Source organism: Stegodyphus dumicola, chromosome X1 (genome assembly GCF_044657685.1).
Source record: "Stegodyphus dumicola isolate Sdum_Otavi_A_Nest chromosome X1, ASM4465768v1".
Classification (NCBI taxonomy): Eukaryota; Metazoa; Arthropoda; class Arachnida; order Araneae; family Eresidae; genus Stegodyphus; species Stegodyphus dumicola.
Window position 1 is genome coordinate 155,327,466 of NC_140780.1, and position 19,637 is coordinate 155,347,102.

General features: G+C 36.9%; 1 protein-coding gene across 1 annotated transcript in view; it reads left to right on the top strand.

Annotated features, from left to right (window-relative positions):
* The window catches only part of iav (transient receptor potential cation channel subfamily V iav), a 105,018-nt gene extending 85,479 nt beyond the window's left edge, over positions 1-19,539 (top strand). The window contains exon 15 of the mRNA XM_035369725.2: positions 18,625-19,539. Within this exon, the coding sequence (XP_035225616.1) occupies positions 18,625-19,539 (915 nt within the window). The remainder of the gene's footprint in view (positions 1-18,624) is intronic.
* Positions 19,540-19,637: the final 98 nt, after the last annotated feature.

Consider the following 19,637-nt stretch of genomic DNA (forward strand, 5'->3'; position numbering starts at 1 on the left):
CGTAAGAACCTAGAAGCTCTGAATCTGCTTAATGTTTTTGGGCCCCGGGAAATTTTGAACGGCCCTGGTTTTTCAGAAGAACGGGGGGGGGATTTTATCAACCTCAATAATATACCCGAGAAATTCTGTTTTTCTTTTCAAAAATTGGAATTTCTTAAAATTTAACTGCAAACCGTATTCTTTGGCTACTTCTAAAACACGTTTTAACTTTTCTAAACCTTCTTTCTCCTTTCGCGCTGGAATAATAAAATCGCCCATGTAAGTAAAAACAGCGTCATGCCGAATTAAACCTCTAAACACATTATAAATAAAACTTTGGAACTTTGCTAAATCTTTGGAATACACTAGATGACGTGCACAAACCGAAAAGGCGCTTTCAGGAATTCGTACAGACTTGCATGTGTAATGGATGCCAAATATTTCGTGCAGTTTTCCTCCACAGGTACACGAAAAAAATATTTTTTAAGTCTAATGTCGAAAACAGTGGTTGAATGTTGACCAGTGGGACGAGCGATATCATGGAACGATAATCCACACTCTCGATAGGCAACTATCCTGCCTCTATCGAATTCCGACACTTGCTGGTAAGCATTTCCTTTTATTATTCGAGGCATAATACGATATTCAAAGCAAACTCCGACCTTACAAAGTGATTTCTTAATGAGAAATGCACTGCACAACTTTTCTTTTATGCAATGCTTCAGGCGTCTTTCCTCCTTAATGCATCGTCTAAATGCTCTGAAATACTAATCATTTGCATATCCCCATATCTTCTTCCTTTCATGTGATTTTGACGTTCGTCAGATCATTCCTTTCTGGTGTTGCAATTTTAATGGCCAGCAGTTGATTCTGATTTCATTTTTAAATCTATACTACGGAGCTTTTCTCGTGGTTTATACTCTTTAATAGCCGTCCAGTCGGTATAGTGGTCAGGGAAGCTGACTGCGATACCGAAGGGCCTGGAGAAATTCCGGAGAAAACATGGTTGTAAATGTCCGTCCCTTCATAGGAAGGGCGATGGTGGACCACCTATTAGGTGCCTCCATAATAAGGAGACCACCACATCCGGCCTTGTATAAATTAATGGACTAGGTTACATTTGTAATTGTTCACAATCTGCCATTGACAAAAAAAGAAAAAAAAATACTCTTTACTAACAGTGGAAACAGCATTGCGTTATTCTTTGTCCGTAATGTGAGTTAATTCTATTTCGCTGTCTCCCTCACTGGCTACAGAAATAAAAGACAAAAAATTCCTTTTCGAAGGGACAGAATCATTTCCATATTACGTAACCATCACCCGACCAGAGCAGATGCCAGCTAACCTTTCCAGACAGGAAGGGGGGAATACAATCTATTTTTCAACTTACAAACCATCGCTGCCTCTAGTTCAATTTATTTTTCGCTTTCGCATAAAGAAAAAATAACCTTAGCCATTTCCGCCTAAGCCACGTGACCAGAAGAACATTTAATCTCTATTAATTGAGAAGGTATTTTTTCCGAAAAAGCGATTTACACATTTTATTTTCCTACCATCAATCAACAATTCAATAAATTCTAACAATAAATTCTAACTCATTCCTTGCTGTCCTATCTGATCTAATATTTAACCCGGATACCTTTTTTTGAGATAAAATTTCCTCCTTTTCGAAATGTTTGGGGCGATTTCTCGCAAAATTAACAATTCACCCTCACTTCCGAATACGTTCTGATTTACTATTATTTTGATTTACGAGTTTGCGCCCTGAAACTTTGAATTGGTCTGTGCTTTTATAAGATTGTTTTTGGAAAAATTAAACTTTTTATTTTCTGAAGTTTCAGTTCGCGTGTTACTGATATCAGCTAAGGACTTACCCCTGGATTAATAAAATAAATCACATTCTCTCCCCAGTTGATTAGGCGGCAACCAATTTTGGCCCTTCCGAATACTAATATGTTCCTTTGTTTTAGAATCAAGCGTTTCATACAACTTATCAGATACAATGAGATCACACAATTTCTTAAAACCATCTCCTTCTCTTAACCTACAATAATAATCGAAAGTTGCACCGAGTCGCGAAGCGAAATAAACATGCAAGTCACATGAGTGTCTCTGCGCATTTTTACAATTATTCAAACATTCACGCGGTGTCGACTGAAATTCCTTCGAGATTAGTGCTTTTAATTTATCATAATCCGCGATTTCTTGTTCAGAAGCGTACGTTCAAACATGATTACATTTATCACCTAATAAATTAATCAACACTTCTGATTTTAACTGAACTGTAACGCTTTTGGTAGTAAAAGATTTTTCAAGCGACTGAAAAAACAAATGCAGAGCTTCCGGTCTCTGAGGGGTAGCTATAGTTAGTGTTTTAACACTTGTAATGATATTTTCTAAACTTCGCGATGCTAGTTCAAAATCTGTAAAAACAGCAGGATCGGCATTTTCACCAACCAGTTGTAGCTTCAGTTTTTGGAGATCGATCTCCTTCTCAAGCTGAGCTAACTTAATTTTTTTCGCGCTCTTTTTGCGCTCTAATTTTGACTATTCAGTCACTTTGTTCTTTTGATCCTCAGCAACAGCTTTAATAATTCCGCGAACAAATTCACTATCAGTTTTATAAATAATAATTCTCAACAATAGTTTTTAATTTCAATCCCTTTCGCTTCAGCCGGCACTGTTTGGCCTAACTCTTCTGCGAAGTCTTGCTTTTTTATATTATTTAACACACTCATGATTAAAATAGTAAATTAATAGAAAACAGTACTGTAGCTTGCTTCTTATTTGGTCGAATCCAGGACCAGGCTCCCAGATTTTCTGTGGAGGAAGTTAAGGATGATGTCATTCAGGAAATAATGAGGAATCCTTTTAACAGTGGCTTAAGGCATTCTCGCGCTTGTTGAACACAAGGACAATTTTGCACCACTTTATATGTTTAAGCAGTCACTTAGCGCCTGCTCGCGATCAGATCAAAATCCATTGTCACCACCTTCGGCGTGGTCTGATATCTCCTCGTCTTTGCCTCGCTCTGTCTCCAGGTGCGCAGGAGATGAGTTTTTCCTGTAAGGTAATGCCCTCTGGTGGCTGCAGGACTTATCGTTTCGACAATAATTATCTATTGTTTTCTGTAACTATCACTCATCTGGCAGCTTCATAATCGGATCGCAAAACTTGGGAGATTGTTTGATTGTCATCATTTCGATCTTTGAATATTGTACCCTTTGCAAAAGAACTGTAGAGAGTGAAACAGGTCACAGTCTGATATGCAGTAAATGTGGTGGGTGAGAAAATATTTCCCAGTTAAATTCTTGAATTTTTTGTCAAGTCATTGTTCTATTATGTGGTCTAGCATTACTTTACTGAAGGATTACTCCTCTTCTCCTGACTAATGCTGGGCGTCTGACGAGCTAAAGTAGATGCTCGAGATGATGGCAGTATATTTTGGAACTGATGGCCTGGTTCATTTTTATAAGCTCGAAGAAGATAGCGTCCTTTACATTCCACCACATACAAAGAGTGACTTTCTTTGACGAAGGCGTGTTCTAGCAGCTAGAAGACGTCAGGATTCAGCGACTGTTTTTTGTTTTACAGCTAACGTAAAGAACCCATTTATTTTGTAACTAGTGACGATATGATTAAAAAATGAATCAACCTTTTCCTGTGCCAAAAAGAGAAAGGCCAATGATAGAGCGCTAATGCATACTCTTAGCTGAGCGTTGATGTGGTATCTCAATTCTCTTTTTATTTATCTTCCTGCGTTCATGCAAAGAGTGTGTTATAGCAATATCTGACACTTCTAGCACGATGGTCGTAACATATCTGGACATTCTGGGATCATCTTCAACCACAGCTGCCAGTTGATCATTATCAACTTCTGATAATCTGCCACATTTCGGAGGTCATAATCCCCTAACCTAATACTATAAATATATGAGGTTTCTAGTAGCTTGTGTAGCACTGTTGCTACGTCGAAATTCGTTCACTGAAAATTACCTCACATGTACCTTGTCATCTTCTATTTAAAAAAAAAAAATCTTTATTTTAATCAAAGATAGTATCGTAAAGAATGATAATTTTACTACAGAAAGATACACTTTACATTTCAAACTTCCCAGATTGAGAGAGCATAATGTGCATTTAAATTAGAACATAATGAATTTATCATTATTTTCTTTACAGCATTAGCATATTTAAAAAAGAAATCAGTAAAGATGAAATGCGGTCACAAAATAAGTAATGTGCAAAGCAAAATCTGCAAATGCTTTAAAGTACTATTTTAAGGATATTAGCAACTCAGCAATTATAAAAAAGTCGCACAACTAATTTTGTAGTATAACAGATCAATTCCACAAGTGTTAGAAAACAAATTTTTAAAATGACCTTTCAGCGGGATAAAGTAAAATATGACTGAAGAAATGATAAATGTTATTCATTTTAAAATGTCCTTTTCACCCGATTGTTTTCCATATAATTTTGTTTTCTTTCTAATTTCAGATAAAAATATCATTTATTACGACTCGATCCTTCAGAAACGGAGGATTATGTTCCAGGAATTTTAATACAACCTTAAACCAGACTCAATTTTCTTAGCTTAAATCATTTGTCAGGTTTCAGATCTTAGTCAAATTTCTTATCGAAAGTAAGATATTCATTCACGGACTAATTTATACTACCACGAATTTCCTCACTGGCAGATTAATTCTTTGACCTTCAAATTTTACCTAAGTTAATGGTTAAATGCGAACATTTTAAAATTTCACTTTTCAACCATTAATTTGTACGGCAGGTTGGTTCTGCATATTCACAAATAAGCTAAACTTATTTAATCAATCACATTTATTTACAATTTACATAGCGAAAGAAAAGAACATTCTACCAAAACGTATCACGCCGTGCATATGCACGCTAGCGATAACTTCTTCTTGAAGTTTGGCTTCCCTTTGGCGCCTTATGCTCCAACTCAAAATAAAGTTATTTACAAGTTAAGCCCCAAGGACGCATTCCCTCCAATTCAGGGGGGGAACGTCGGTCCGAAAACCAAACCCGTACACTAAAAGTGCTTAAGAATTCTTTAAAATGTCTTTGATGACAAATTTGCCTAAAAAATAATATCTCCAAAGTTTCTTATTACAATGATTTAAGAGATCAGCTAAGAGGTCAATATTGCTGATTTTTATTTTCTTGAGCATAATGTTTCTGGCGCTATCGTACTTTGTGCAGTGAATAACTGCATGTTCAGTACTGTCAATCGTATAACATGAGTCACAAAATGGCGAATTCGCTCTACGATACCTGTAGAACAGTTGAGTCGTGTCCAACCTTTGCAATCTTATTTTACTGATTAGAACTTCCATTTTCCTATCGATGTTTAAACCCTTACTCCACTCACAGTGAACATTACAGTAGCTGAATCTGTGGCCGTTGTAAGAAATCCGCCAGCTGTCGACTTGCTCTTCCTTAATAGTATTCTCGATGAACCTACACGCATCCTCTGCTGAAATATCCCCCAAGTTATTCATATTTCTTCTTTTCGCAACTTTATCCGCTCTTTCATTGAACCCTATACCCTTATGGCCAGGAACCCAGATGACTGTGAGGTGATGGAAAGACTTAATCCGCTCAAAGAGCTTAAGAATGAGAGAGTTGGATCTCCTATGAACACAGCTCAACGCGCTGACTAGATTTGCTATCTGTAAGGACAGCTATCTTATCGTGAGGATTCAGTATCGCAAGGAGCTCACAAATGGCCCAAGCCTCAGCTGAAAAGATGGAGTCTATGCGCTGGCTGACAATTGCCACGGTACGATTTACAGCCGCAATGCCAACTCCTGTATCGGACTTGGAACGGTCTGTAGCGTAGATTTTAAACCCTTGAATCACATAATCATTAATAATGGAACGGAAAAACTGCTGTATCTCCACATCCGAAAGAGTTTTATTCTGGAACTCGTACTCATTAGGTTTGAAACAACACTTAACTTCTTCAGAAAAATCTAGTTCATTGTTAAAAGTAATGCACTTACTGAAATATAGATCGAGATTGCGTAGCTTATCTTTAACACACTGGCTAACGGGCTTACGTATTTTTGCTCCACTTGTACTTGCATCTTTGCAAGCAATTTTTCAGATTTTCCGCAATGGGAGAGGCTGCTGACAGAGCGATATTCTTTATTAGGAACTTCATTGCGGTGATGCCTCTTCTTGTATCTAAGGCAAAGACCCCTGCTTCAACATATAACAACGGGAGAGGAGTGCTGATAGGCGCCCCTATAGCCAGTCTTAAAGCGTGATTATAAACTATTTCAAGCTTTTTCTTATTTTGTTGAGAGGTAGACAAAAGGAGACAGCTGCCATATTCTATTCTTCCTCTTATTGTAGCATTTGCAATATTAACGAGATCCATTTTTCTGGCACCCCACCTGGAGCTTGCGATAAATTTAAAAGTATTCAGCATTCTTTCCAGTTTCGGTACTATTTTATTAACATGGACGTTCCAGCTCAATCTACTATCAAACCACATGCCCAGAATTTTAATGTGATCTTCCGTAGGGATGCTAACACCATCAAGCTTCAAGAGATTCTCTTCACTACTCCTTGTCCCGTCGAAAATAATCGATTTACTTTTCTCTGGAGAAATGCATAAGTTCCACTCTTTAGCCCATCTATGAACTTTGAACAGCGCACGCTGCAAATTACTGACTACCTTGGAGGACGAGACATCTGCACTGTAGAAGAATATGTCGTCCGCATACACGTAGCAGTCGACATCAGCCGGGATAATTTCATAGATATCGAGCATGAAAATTGTGAAGAAAAAAGGAGACAAAATGCAGCCCTGAGGGGATCCGCTGATAAGTTCATAGCTTCTTGAAAGAACCCCTCTCCACTTTACTCTAATAGTTCTCCGGTTTAAGATATTGGCAATCCACAGGATACTATTCCTTTTAACTCCGAATTGCATGATTTTATAGAGCAGGCCATCATGCCAAACTGAATCAAATGCAGCTTTGAGATCAAGAGCCACCAGTTGAACAACTTTCCTTTGCTTCCTGTGGTGCAGGATACTACTGAACAATTTATTAAGCAAGACCAGGCAACTTCTATTTGGAAGAAAGCCGTAATGCATGTTTGAGAGTCTTTTACTTTGCTGGATCCTCGGAAGTAATCTATTGAGAATCATCCTTTCCATTACTTTGGCAAGAATTTGCGTTAAAGAAATAGGTCTGTAGCTAGAAACCAGCGCACTGTCGCCCCCAGGTTTCAAAAACGGGATAACAATAGCTTCTTTCCAATTCTTAGGGATTAGACCGAAATTCCATGACTTGTTGAAGGCCTCAAGGAGTGTTTGCTTGCAGTCATCAGCTAAAACTGTAATAGAATATCTTGTCAGGTCATCTTGTCCCGGAGCTGAGTTTTTGAGGCCCCTTATAGCTTTATAGAGCTCAAAACCTGAGAAGGAATTATTAATACAGCTACCCTCTTCATCACTAAAATCCAGGGGAATGAACTTTTGAATAGTGAATTTTGAATAGTACTTAGCAAAAACTACACTTTGCTCTTCAGGTGACCAGGCGTGGCCATTCTGGTACTTTAAGATATTGTTAGAGAACTGGACCTGACTTTTATTATTTTGAATATTTTAACTGTCCTAAATAAATTGCCATCCTTTCTGGTATGGCTACAAATTTTTTCCCAATAAAACCTTCTCTTGATATTAATGATCCTCTTAAGGTAAGCATTCCATTTCTTGTAAGAGATCCAGTATCCTCTTGAAAGATGAGCTTTAACGAGTCTAAGACATTTCCTTTTCTGGCCAAGAATGAAGTTACATTCTGTGTCCCACCACGGGCTGTTTTTGCGTTGAATCGCAATTTTTTGAGGTTCTCCTTTTTCGTGGCGCTCAAGATGTGGTTGAAATTTTCCAAGTTCCTTTCTCCTAGGTGCAAAGCCCTGAATCTGTTACTGCTTTCTGTAGCGAACTTCTGCCAGCCACAGCGAACGATTATTCTCTGGTTGCCAGCAGCAGAGGCGTTGTTATCATTTGCGAACTTAATTTTTATAGGATAGTGGTCACTGCTAAAGGGATCAGGAGAAACTTTCCATTTCAATTGACCATAAAGCTCGGCAGAGCAATTAGCGATGTCAATGCAGGATTCAATTTCTCCGGGACTAACATGAGTGGGCTTCTCTGTATTTAGAATGCAAAGGTTGTTGTTGTTACACCACTCCAAAAGCACTCTACCCCTGCTGACAGCCTGCTTGACCCCCAAGTCGGGTTGTGACAGTTGAAGTCTCCTAAGATAATAAACTTGCCGGGCAACGTAGAACTTTATCCCACGCTTTCACGCTGAACTGGCCATTGGGAAGATAGACATTGATCACTGAAATATCGAAACTATTTGCTCGGAAATCTACTCTCATAATTTCCCCTCCCGCTAAATCATAACTGCTATCTTATACAAATAAGCTTGTCCATTGTTTCTTGATGGCAATCATTAGACCCCCGCCTTGGTAGGAGCTTAATCTATCTTTGCGAAAAATAACTTTATCGGGTAAGCAAAAACCGTCTAAATTAGAAAGCCAGGTGTCCTGAATAATTAACACGTCGCAGAAGAACTCTTTCCTGCTAATGATAAAGATTCTTTTGATGGAGATACTTCTTGCATTCCAGGAACAAAACGTAGGTCCCATCGAACTAGATGAGAAAAAGAAGCAAAGAGAGAAGCAGGAAAAATAATTATTTTATGAATAAAAATCCCGGTTTCTAACCTTGACCAGACATTTTTGGTTTGCTCATGTCGAACTTGCTTTGAATGCAGGCTTCCCTTGTTATAGGTTCTGATTTAGAATGGGGCTTCTTGCCCTTACTTCTTACTACTTCTACTTCCGTAATATGCTCATCCAAGTCCAGGTCACTGTCAGACTCAAGAGCTCTTTCCCCGATATGCTTATCTCTAGTGCATTCTGATATCTCGCTCAACTTTGTATCGAACTTGTTAAACATGCTTTCATATTTTTGATCCAATCCTGCTAAGATTTTTCGAAGTAGTCAGCCTGCTGTTTTAACGCACTTTCAAAAGATCCTTGCAGCGCAGCTATTATTGGAGTCATGACTTTCAGGAAATCTTCCTTTGCAGGAGTAGACACCTGAGTTCCTGCCACCTTCGCATAAGAATTTTTGTTTGCTACAGCCTGCCTTGCTTCTACTACGGGAACATGATGGTCAGCACTATATTTGAGAATTTTGCCCTCTTCGATGTATTTGGGACAGTTTTTCGAGGATGCTTCATGTGAGTTACTGCACAATGCGCACTTGATCTGCTCACTTTGGCACTGTGACCTGGTGTGATTTTCGCTACATTTGCCGCATCTGACTAATCCTCTGCAACTTTTAATCCCGTGACCAAACCTCAGACATTGAGGACATTGCCTTGGATTATCGTAGAACCTTTTGATCCTATGTCTTGTCAACCATATTTTTACATATTCTGGCAACTGGTGTCCTGCAATCGTAACGAGTACTCTTTCTAAAGGTTTCTTATTACTGTCTGAACTTTTCGCTAAAAATCTTCTTAAATTTAATACTTCAATCTCGTTATTATGATTCAACTCGTTAGCTAGCTCTGAGAGCTCGACTTCTACTGGAATGGATGATAGAAGAAATTTGCTTGTCAGTTCAGACATGGCAAGCATCGGGGAGACCTTTACATTATGCAATTCAGATATGTTTAAAACTTGCCATGCACATTCAGCCACCGATTCACTAGTACCTTCCACTTCAATTTTAAATTATTAATAAATGTGTCTACCCTCTGTGAGGCACCCTGAACAGCATTCTCAGTGATGAGATGAATAAATAACTTCTAGGTCTAACCATTATTAATGAAACATTAAAAAGTGCTTGGCTGCTGGGAGAGGAGAGTTTAAATTATATCTTTTCTTAAATACTGTTTACATTATTAGAAGCCTTCCATCTCTTATAATTTTAATGAAGTCAATATTTTTAACTAAAGCCACTTTGCTAGATATTTCATCTTTCAAAATTTTAGAATTGTTTACGTTAATATTCTTCTCTATACCTTTAAGAAAAACAATATAATTTCTTATTCCTCTTTCATCGTAAATTTTTAATAAACGCTCTGACTATATGGGCGGTTTGTACTGACAGTCCAGGTCAGAGCTCCATTCCATCTTTCTTCATCGCACTTGCGTCTGAGCGCAAAAAGAAAATGAAAAGGAAAATTCTCCTACCTTAATCTTCACTAAAAAAAAACCAAACCAGGAGAACAAGACACTCTGTTTTTAGCTTTACTTAAAGCACAAATTAAACACAACAATACGGGAAGAAAACCCGCACTTTAACACGTAGCACTTCGCCGAAGTAAACAAACGCGAGTTGAAGAATTCACCACGCAGCTTCGCTTCTGAACTACATTCAATACCTAGCGATAACAGCACAAGCACGAGGAATCGTCTTGGTTTTAAGTCACAGGTGGTTCACGGGTCAAGATATGATGCACTGTATTATGAGGAACAGTCTGCTTCAAAAATATTTGGCCAGTCTTCCTGTCGTGAAGAAATAATCGACTGGGCTTTTTGGATACTTCCGTCATCTCAGCTATGACGGGAGTTACAGGTTTTTTTGCTGTTGATACGCGCAAGGCTTAGCACATTTGCATGCCTTATCACCAAAACGGTTATGATAGAAACACACATTACTGGAAGTATTACCTTTCCTGGAGCGAGAGGTTGAGCGACTCCGAAACCTACTTGTCCTCCGAGCATGGGAAAGTTCAGAAACTTGGCGTCTAATTTCTTCGATCTGCCTGGCTAGGGTTTCAGTTGTGATGGCATTGGAATCCAAGGACGTTCCAGCTCCAGAAGTAGCACAGATTGCGCTAGGTTGAACAACCTCAGCGACTTTATCAGCTATAATTGCTAGCTGATCAAGTGTTTCAGAAGAAGCAGACAAAACTGTTTGGATATGGGCTGGCATCCGTTGCATCCATAAATTTTGCAAAAAGTCATCGTTAAGCTGTTTCCCAGAAAGCTCTTTCATTTTCCGTAGTAGATGACTAGACCGTTCATCCCCCAACTGAAGTTCAGTGAGGATTTTTTGTAATTTTCTGGTGTTCAGAATCTTAAAATTCACAGATGAGCCTCTCAGACAGTTTTTTATATTTGTCCGAGTCCGGAGGGTTTAGTACGATATCCGAGACGTGCGACAGAGTTTCCGCATCTATATTCGCTATAAGAGCAGAAAATTTCGTTTCATCACTTGTAATTCCGCTGTAAATGAAGGCAGTGTCACATTGTGGGATCCACAACGGCACGTTATTTATAAGACACTGCCGTTTGCAGAGCCAAGTATCGAAGTGCAACTTTCGATACTTGGCTCTGCTGATCGGGTGGAAGTATTGCTAGTATGTGGAAATAGTTCCGGAGAGCAGAAACAAAATAATCGTAATTACCCAGAAAGCGAAGTCGACACAGTGGGATAGGCTTAACACAGCAAGGCTTAGCAAAGCATGTGACCAATTAACGTAACTTATTTTTTGTCCATAGGTCACCAATTACGGCAGGTTGGTTCTGCATATTCACAAATAAGCTAAACTTATTTAATCAATCACATTTATTTACAATTTACATAGCGAAAGAAAAGAACTTTCTACCAAAACATATCACACCGCGCATATGCACGCTAGCGATAGCAGCACAAGCACGAGAGAGACTAACTCACAAGAATCAGTTTACTTCACTTGAGGAAAAGGTACAGAGTTTAATTGCAGCATTGCTATACATGAAAACACAAATAGTTCACATTTAATTTAAAAGTTCGTTGCATGATTGCTGCGCTTGGGTAAAATGTGATGCTTAAAGTATTATTTAGCTTAAAAGTTTAAAGAGGTCCGTGCTACTTTCTTCTAAACTTATTTCCAAAATATGAGGAGACTCAGCCACTCATGTTTGGACAGAAACTCCAAAATTTACTTCAAATGTCTCAGATGCTTTTCAGCTAAACTTTAATTATACCTTCTCAACTCTTTTTCAATCCCTCAGCATATAAAATTGAATTCGGAATAAGAATACACTTCGATATATAAATTCAAGACACAGAAAAACCAGTTTCACAGAGTCTAGCAGATTTTCCTAGTTATTTGCCATCTTTGGAAATTGGCTTTTTACTTTGTTGGTCAAAGCCATGTGTTAGTTTCCAACTTAGGTGTGTTCTGTTTCGGACAATTTAGTTCTGTACGTGATACCATAGGTAGACACGCAGTATGTTGTGACAATAACTACAAAATCAAGTAGTTGTCATGTTAACAACTGTTACTTACTGGAAATGAAGCTTAAAACATTGTCTTTGGAAGTTATTTGCCTGTAAGTAACATTTATATGCATATACACAAGAGCAGAACCTTTACGTTCACATTTACTGCCACTCAATAAAGCGCTTGAAAACGTCTAATAAATGTGCAGTACATGAGCAGACAGTTATCCGAAGAAAAAACGAGCATTAGGGCTGTGGCAGTTTGTTTAGTCGAATACAGCAAAACAAACATGAACGTTGTAACTAAATCACAAATGATATATAAACGACAAAATCAAAAAAAATTACTTTCGCGGAAGAGATGACAAAAGATAGTAAACACACTAAAGTTCCGGGTTTCCTCTGTAACAATACAGATAAAGTATGTGTTTAAGACGCTACTAAGAAATTTGATAGATGAACGTTGTTGTTTCGTTGCTACCTTAGCACAACTACACGGTTTAAGGGGAAAAAAAAAAAAAAAAAAAACTCTAAAATTCATTCTGAGAAGTAATAAGACATGAATGATTCTCGAACTATTAGGCACTAAAGCCAATATGTCACATTATAGTGGAAAAATCTTTCATCGATGCAGTTATAATTTGCTAGAGAAAAAATTAAAGGAAATAACTACAAAAACTCATGTAATTTGAATGATACTGCAGCTAAAAATATAAGATTTGCACAAGATCTTTGTCATGCCTGGCATACTTTCAAAAAGCAGATTCACTTATTTCTGCAAAGAATAAATTTAAATAACACATATTGGACTACTCTAAAAAATTTCTGGAGGCAAAATATAACACTTTAGAGATATCAATAATACGAGGTAGTAACACACGTAAAACAAAAATCTTCAGATATTAATTCAGAAGTCAAACAACAAAAATCAGCGTAATATTTTCAAAATTTTACAGGACTAGTTTCGATGGTTTTAGCGAACCGCCATCCTCAGCTGGAAAACCGCAAATGAACAAGATAGAAATAATGAAACAAGTCCTATCTTGTTCATTTACGGTTTTGCAGCTGAGGATGGTGGTTCGGTAAAACCATCGAAACTAGTCCTGTAAAAATTTTGAAAATATTACGCTGATTTTTGTTGTTTGACTTCTGAATTAGTGTTTATTCGGCGTGTTATTGTGTCTTAAATCTTCATATATTGTTTGGATTTTATTAAGTTACAAGCGTCCCTATTAATAGGACAACAGTCAAATACATAACTAAATTTTACAAATATTTTACTTACTCAAGAGGGAATTAGCAATGAAATTTGAAAAAAAGAGTCAATATAAAGTCCAATATTGCATAATTAGTTATAGGTTTCTCTTTCATGTTTTTAACTGGCATAGTCTCTATCAAATACGTGTTTGCGGTGTAGACGGAGAAGCTTTTTTGTATTTTGCAGCAAACCGGGCTGTCTGATGTTGTTCCTAAGTACTGCCTCGACTATATAGCTTATGGTAATAGAACACTGGGAACATTGGATAAATGTAATTCTACTCTTAATGCCATGAAGTCAATTATGCAACTTATACATGTAAACGACTCAGACTTTATTGTTTATCGTTAATCCTACAATGTTTGTTATTCTGTTATTTTTCCTTCCATTCACTTCAATTATTTAGTCACTACAGTGTTTACTTACACCTGTAGCAAATTGTATTATCTGTTTATTTGAATTTTTCTATTATTTTGTTATTTGTTATGATTATTATTTTGTTTGTATAACTGTTTATTTGAATTTTACTCCGCTTTAATTAATTCATTCATGTAAAGAGATTTTTTTAAAATTACACTAGCATTATAGCCTCACTGGTCGTCCCTTCTCTTCCTGTTTTAGCCGTCATGACTCCCCCCCCCTTTTTGGTTTGTTTACAAATCTTTCTCTTTCCCGTTTAGCCTTCCCTCTCAGCCCTTTTTAGTGGATAAGCTTTGCTTCATTTCGCCTGTTCCCCTCCTTTTTTTAGGCGTGACGGCTTTTCCCTTCTCTTAGACCAGTTTTTAGCACTTTGCTTCTTCTCTTTTCAGCCGAAAGGCATCCCCCTCCTCTTTTAGCCGTTTGGCTTCTCTTTGAGGCCCCTTTGCTCAGCTTACGTGCTCTGCCTTGTTTTAGCCCATTGGCTTTTGCCCACTTTGGTAGTTAGCATCTGTCTCCTCTTGCCTAATCCGGAGTGTCTAGATTTAATTGGGCCATTCTATATTTAGGACAGCGGTCCAGTATGTGATAAGAGCATAGGAACTATGATATGTAAAGAAAAATTGTTTTTAGAAAATTTTTTAAGATATACGGAAAAAATTAATAAGGTGTGTTCACCCCTAGTGAAATGCAAGCTTTGCAGCGATTTTGATGTGTATTAAATTGCCCAGGAATTCCTGCAGCAATAAAGAGTATTCATAATAAACAGAGCTCTGAAGTTCCTGTAGAGTAAGTACTACATATGGGGTACGGCGATGTTAATTTGCGTCCTAGTGTGTCTCCTATTTGCTGTATCGTATTTAAATCCCAAGATTATGGGATCCCTCCCATGCGCTGGATTTCTTCGCCCTCAAGATAATCGGTTACTAGTGCAGTGCAAAGAGGACAAGCATTATTGTCTACTTCGAGGAATTTAGCACCGAATGCAGCCCTTGATATAAAGACAAGAGCCTAAAGAACTTGATATAAAGATAAGAGCCTCTTCTTTGTATATTTCAACATTTATAGTTGCTTAGATTAAGAAATGTGTAAGTCAGTGCGGCCATTCAAAATGAAGCACGGTCATACTCGTACCATAATTCTACTACTTCTCTACCAAAAATTTTTGACTTATGTCTTCAGGTTTATTGCGTGGATTTTGCTTCTCCAGATTGCAATACATTTGAATTCTTTTCGTAATGGTTTCCAAAAACGTTTCTCAGAGTCTGTTGTGGCACATCTTCTTGACCATGGTATCTGCATACATAACCAATGTGTTTAAACAGTTTTCATATTCGTGACATGATTTCGCTACTTTTAGATCTCTACAAATCACAGTGTTCTGCCAATCGCATGGCATTTCTCACCACTCCTCAAAGACATGTTCCAAATTCTACATGTGAAAATTTTATTTTCCTACTCTTGCGGTCCTAAAAAGTAAAATTTGAAGCACTCCTTTCCAATCGTGACAAAAGACGGAACTAAAGGATTTACATACCTCTGTGGAGCGAAGGCAATCCCAGACATCGATGACCTTGATTTGCCAACGAACTACCTTTCATTGGATTTCACTTAATAAAATTAACATGAAGAAACTTTTTATAATAGCTCCTTCATTTTTTCCCCGTCAATATATTAATGAAAATTCACTGGATCTACTGCCGAGACCACTGCATTTTAAGATTAACAAGGCATCCTTCCTGAAAGCTGCAACCATAATCAATAATAGTTACTGGGCATAATTCAAATGACGAACAGTCCAGGGACAAATTTAGTCTTCTCTAAAGATGGTCTTTTTTTCTACATGACGGTATAAAAATATATTTAACGCATCAAAAACTGAAAATGTTTTAGTCTTTATAACTAAATCTTCGAGATTATCCTTCTTATAACTGAGACGCGGGTAATGAGTTCTGTTTGCTGACCGCTTGACCATAAGTGCGATTGCGCTGTCCATATTTGTCCTTTCATTGGATGTGCAATTGATGTTTTTAGGCTGCCAAAATATAGAAGCTCAACACCTTACTGCTACTCCCCTTGAAATCCCTATGAGTAATACATTTTTCTAGCTACCATTAGCTTTAACTAAAGAAAGCGCATGAAATAAAAATATTTTTTAATTTAAAAACATACAGAATTTTAGTTAAAACAAGCGCTATAGCGTCGCTTGAAAATTTTTCGACGAAATTTTTAAATGAACCTCTGAGATTCCAACGATTAAGTATACAGCTGCTTTAACTTAAATCCTAACAATAGTCTATAAAATTTGTTATTCTCATTTAGCGTCTCTTTGGCTTGCTCCGAATTTGCCTATTTCTTGGACAGAACTTTCAACCGCTAGCTATTTTCCATTTGGAGCGAATATCCTTCTACTTGTCGTAATTCATCTTCGAATATTAAACGTTATTTCTGTAGAAGTAAATGATGTAGTCTTTTCTGCATCATCTGAGATTATTTCCAAGTACATGATTTCAGCAAACACTTCTTTGTCACTCTAGTTTTGTCTACAATATCAGGAATAATTTCCTGCTGTTCACCTTTGACATGGTCAAGAGCTTATCATGTGACAGAAACCAATATATCATACATAAAAATACAGGAAGTAATTTCATCATTCAACGAGGACCAGAATATTAAATTTCTGACTCCCAAAATCATTTTTTCTAAAATTTCATCTACTGCTGGCTATTAAAACTGCCACACCAGGAAGGAATGATCTGACGAACATCAAAATCGCATGAAAGGTAGAAGTTGGGATATGCAAATGATTAGTATTTCAGCGCATTTAGACGACGCAGGACGCACTGCATGAAGGAAAAGTTGAGTAGCTGATTTCTCGTTCGGAAAGTGAAAGGTTGGAGTTTGTTTAGAATATCGTGTTATGCCTCGAATAAGAGGAAATGCTTACCAGCAAGTTTCGAAATTCGATTGGCAGCTGTTTCTACTATTCTTGCACCCCTGTAAACGTTCAAATTGCTTACAAATTTAATCATTTTGTCTTCATGCCATACTGTTTAAGTGCAATAAATATCTTTTTTGTATTCGCTTTCCTTCATGGTGTTGCAATTTTAATGGCCAGCAGCGTACTCTGAATCAATGCAGAGTATTTTTTTATTGCAAATCAAATTTTTACACAGCTCAAAGTCTAGAGAAGAAATTTCTGAGCTCAGAATCTTTATATACGTAGACATTTTGCATTTTAACTTAAGTCCAAAATATGATTCTTTTGAAAAATGAGAAATGAATTCTGTAAACTTTTCTGCTCTAGCGTGTGAAAAGCTCAACCTTATCTGGCATTACCTTCTTATTCTACTCTGCTTTTAGTTTAGGCTCTTGAAGTTCAGCACTCAATTCCTTGGCAGTTACAAGTGGTCATAAGGCATGGGAAAGTTTCCCACATACACAGTTCCTTAATCTTAAGAATTGTATAACTTTAGAAATATAGATCTTCAGTTTAGAGGTTTCATCAAGTATAGCCTTTAACTGGAACTACCTGCTTTGTATTGAAATGATACTGAATTTGATTTCAATCTTTGTCAGGAACATAATGAGATGCGTGTTGCAGCAATCATCAATAGAATCTCGAATCACTACGAAGAGTTCTAATAAAATCTTCAATGTCAATCTTTTCTTCAGAAAAGTCTTATAAATCTCCTATCCCAACTACTTCACAAGTTGTGGTATTCCTTCTGCATTTCAATAACCAAAAATATTATCACCCTACTAACAATGAAGAGTGAGAAAATTCATTGTATTTTTTGAAAACAGTTAGTCATTTCCTTGTTTTGGATGGTGATGCCCATCTATCCTTTGGGTTAGTAGTGGTAATAACTTCTGTTTTCAAAATTTTCACAGAAACTTGGAACTTTGGTTGGCTAGTTGTTTTTCATGCAAACAGTAACTTCCCTAAGGAGCTACTGTATACTTCTTCGGAAGTTTCAGGAAATCCTGCAGTGTATTCACTTGCTTTTTAAATTACTTCAGCCTTGCCTCTGTACTAACATCTAGAGTTTGCGATTCTTGGAAATATCTATACGACTTTTTAAAGCAATTCCACCGAAATTGTCAAAAACCTGCGTTAAAGCTAACAACAAACACAGAAAAAACTTATTGGCACGACGATTAGAAATTGAATCCAGTAAATCTCAAGTGTTTCATTTGCATATATATCCACATCAAGATATAGATGAATGAGTATGTCAGGAGAATATCTACATTACAACTGTTGGTAAAGTGATATGATAGCTCAATGATTCCTTTTTAGTAGAGGAAGGGATCTCTAATCGTTATTTCAAAATACGCAGAATTATATAAAATATCTTCATCATGAACAGCTACCTCAAAATTAGTAATGTTAGGTAACTGCTTTGTTACAACACTACGTTTAAGACCGAATATAGAAAAAGCATGTGCAAGACATGTTATCACATATTTTAGTTCGGGCAAGAAAGGAACATATAAATGTTAATATGGATGTATTTAACGTGGCTTCTGAACTATATGCATTTATACTATCTAACTATTTAAGAATCAATGCAAAAGTCATGAACATTTGAGCAAAATCTTAATAGTAAAAGTTTTAAAATTTAAATTAAAAAATAACTGAATAATAAACAATTAAAGTTTTAATGAATGATTTATTGATGTCTTTTCTTAGCGTGTTGGAAAACGAACAGTACAAGAACTGCGAAAAGCAGGCGGCAGTGCTGCTGAGGTAAGACGAAGATACAATTTATTTCGTTCAAAACAACCAACAGCTCGTTTGCGAATGGGTAAAGTGGTACAAGAATGGAATCCAACACCTCAACCACTTCTTCCTCGAAGCAATACTATACCTAGTATGAAAACAGACTCTACTACTACACCAAATGCAGGTTTCAATGATCTTTTGTCGCAAGTAACTTCTGCTTCTGGTATTGACATAGAAAAACTAAGCGGACAAGGTGAAATTTGCGTAAAAAATACTAATAACAGTGAATTGCTTGCAATTCCTCAATATACTGAATGTGTCAAAGATACAGGTCTCATAAATGCTGCATTTGAAGGTGATCTAGGGCACGGACAAGATAAAACATATGAAACAATTATGCCTAATGCTAAGCTTATGAGTGAAGATTTGTTCAGCATGCACAATCCTGAGAAAGATATCTCGATGGTTCCACATACTTTACCAGTCGCAAAATCTCTGCAATACCCACAAGCAAATCAAATTTTAAGTACAGATATTTATCAAAGTACACCTTTACAATTAATAAAAGGTCATGGTATATCTGTAAATGTTCATACACAAATATCAGGCAGAAAAATCACCAAAGTTCGAAACTGGAAAAAAAGGGAAGGTGTAGGGTTTAAAAATAAAAATGTTTCTGACAGTACTTCTGAAAATGAAACTGACTTTATATGCAAAATGAAAGATACAAAACACATTGGAAATCTGAGACATAAACTTAGAAAACGAAGGAAGAGAAACCAGATTTCTTTCCAAGAAAATATATCTGTAGATAATGTTCTACACAATTTTCCAATTTCTGTAGAGACCAGAATTCACAGAACAAATGGAGATGCTCCATAAGTTACATGGTTTAAATTCAGTAAAGGTTCTAATCTTTTTATGCCTTGCCAAGTACTTCAATAAAATTTCTATGATGCTGTAAAAAATGCAATGTTTTA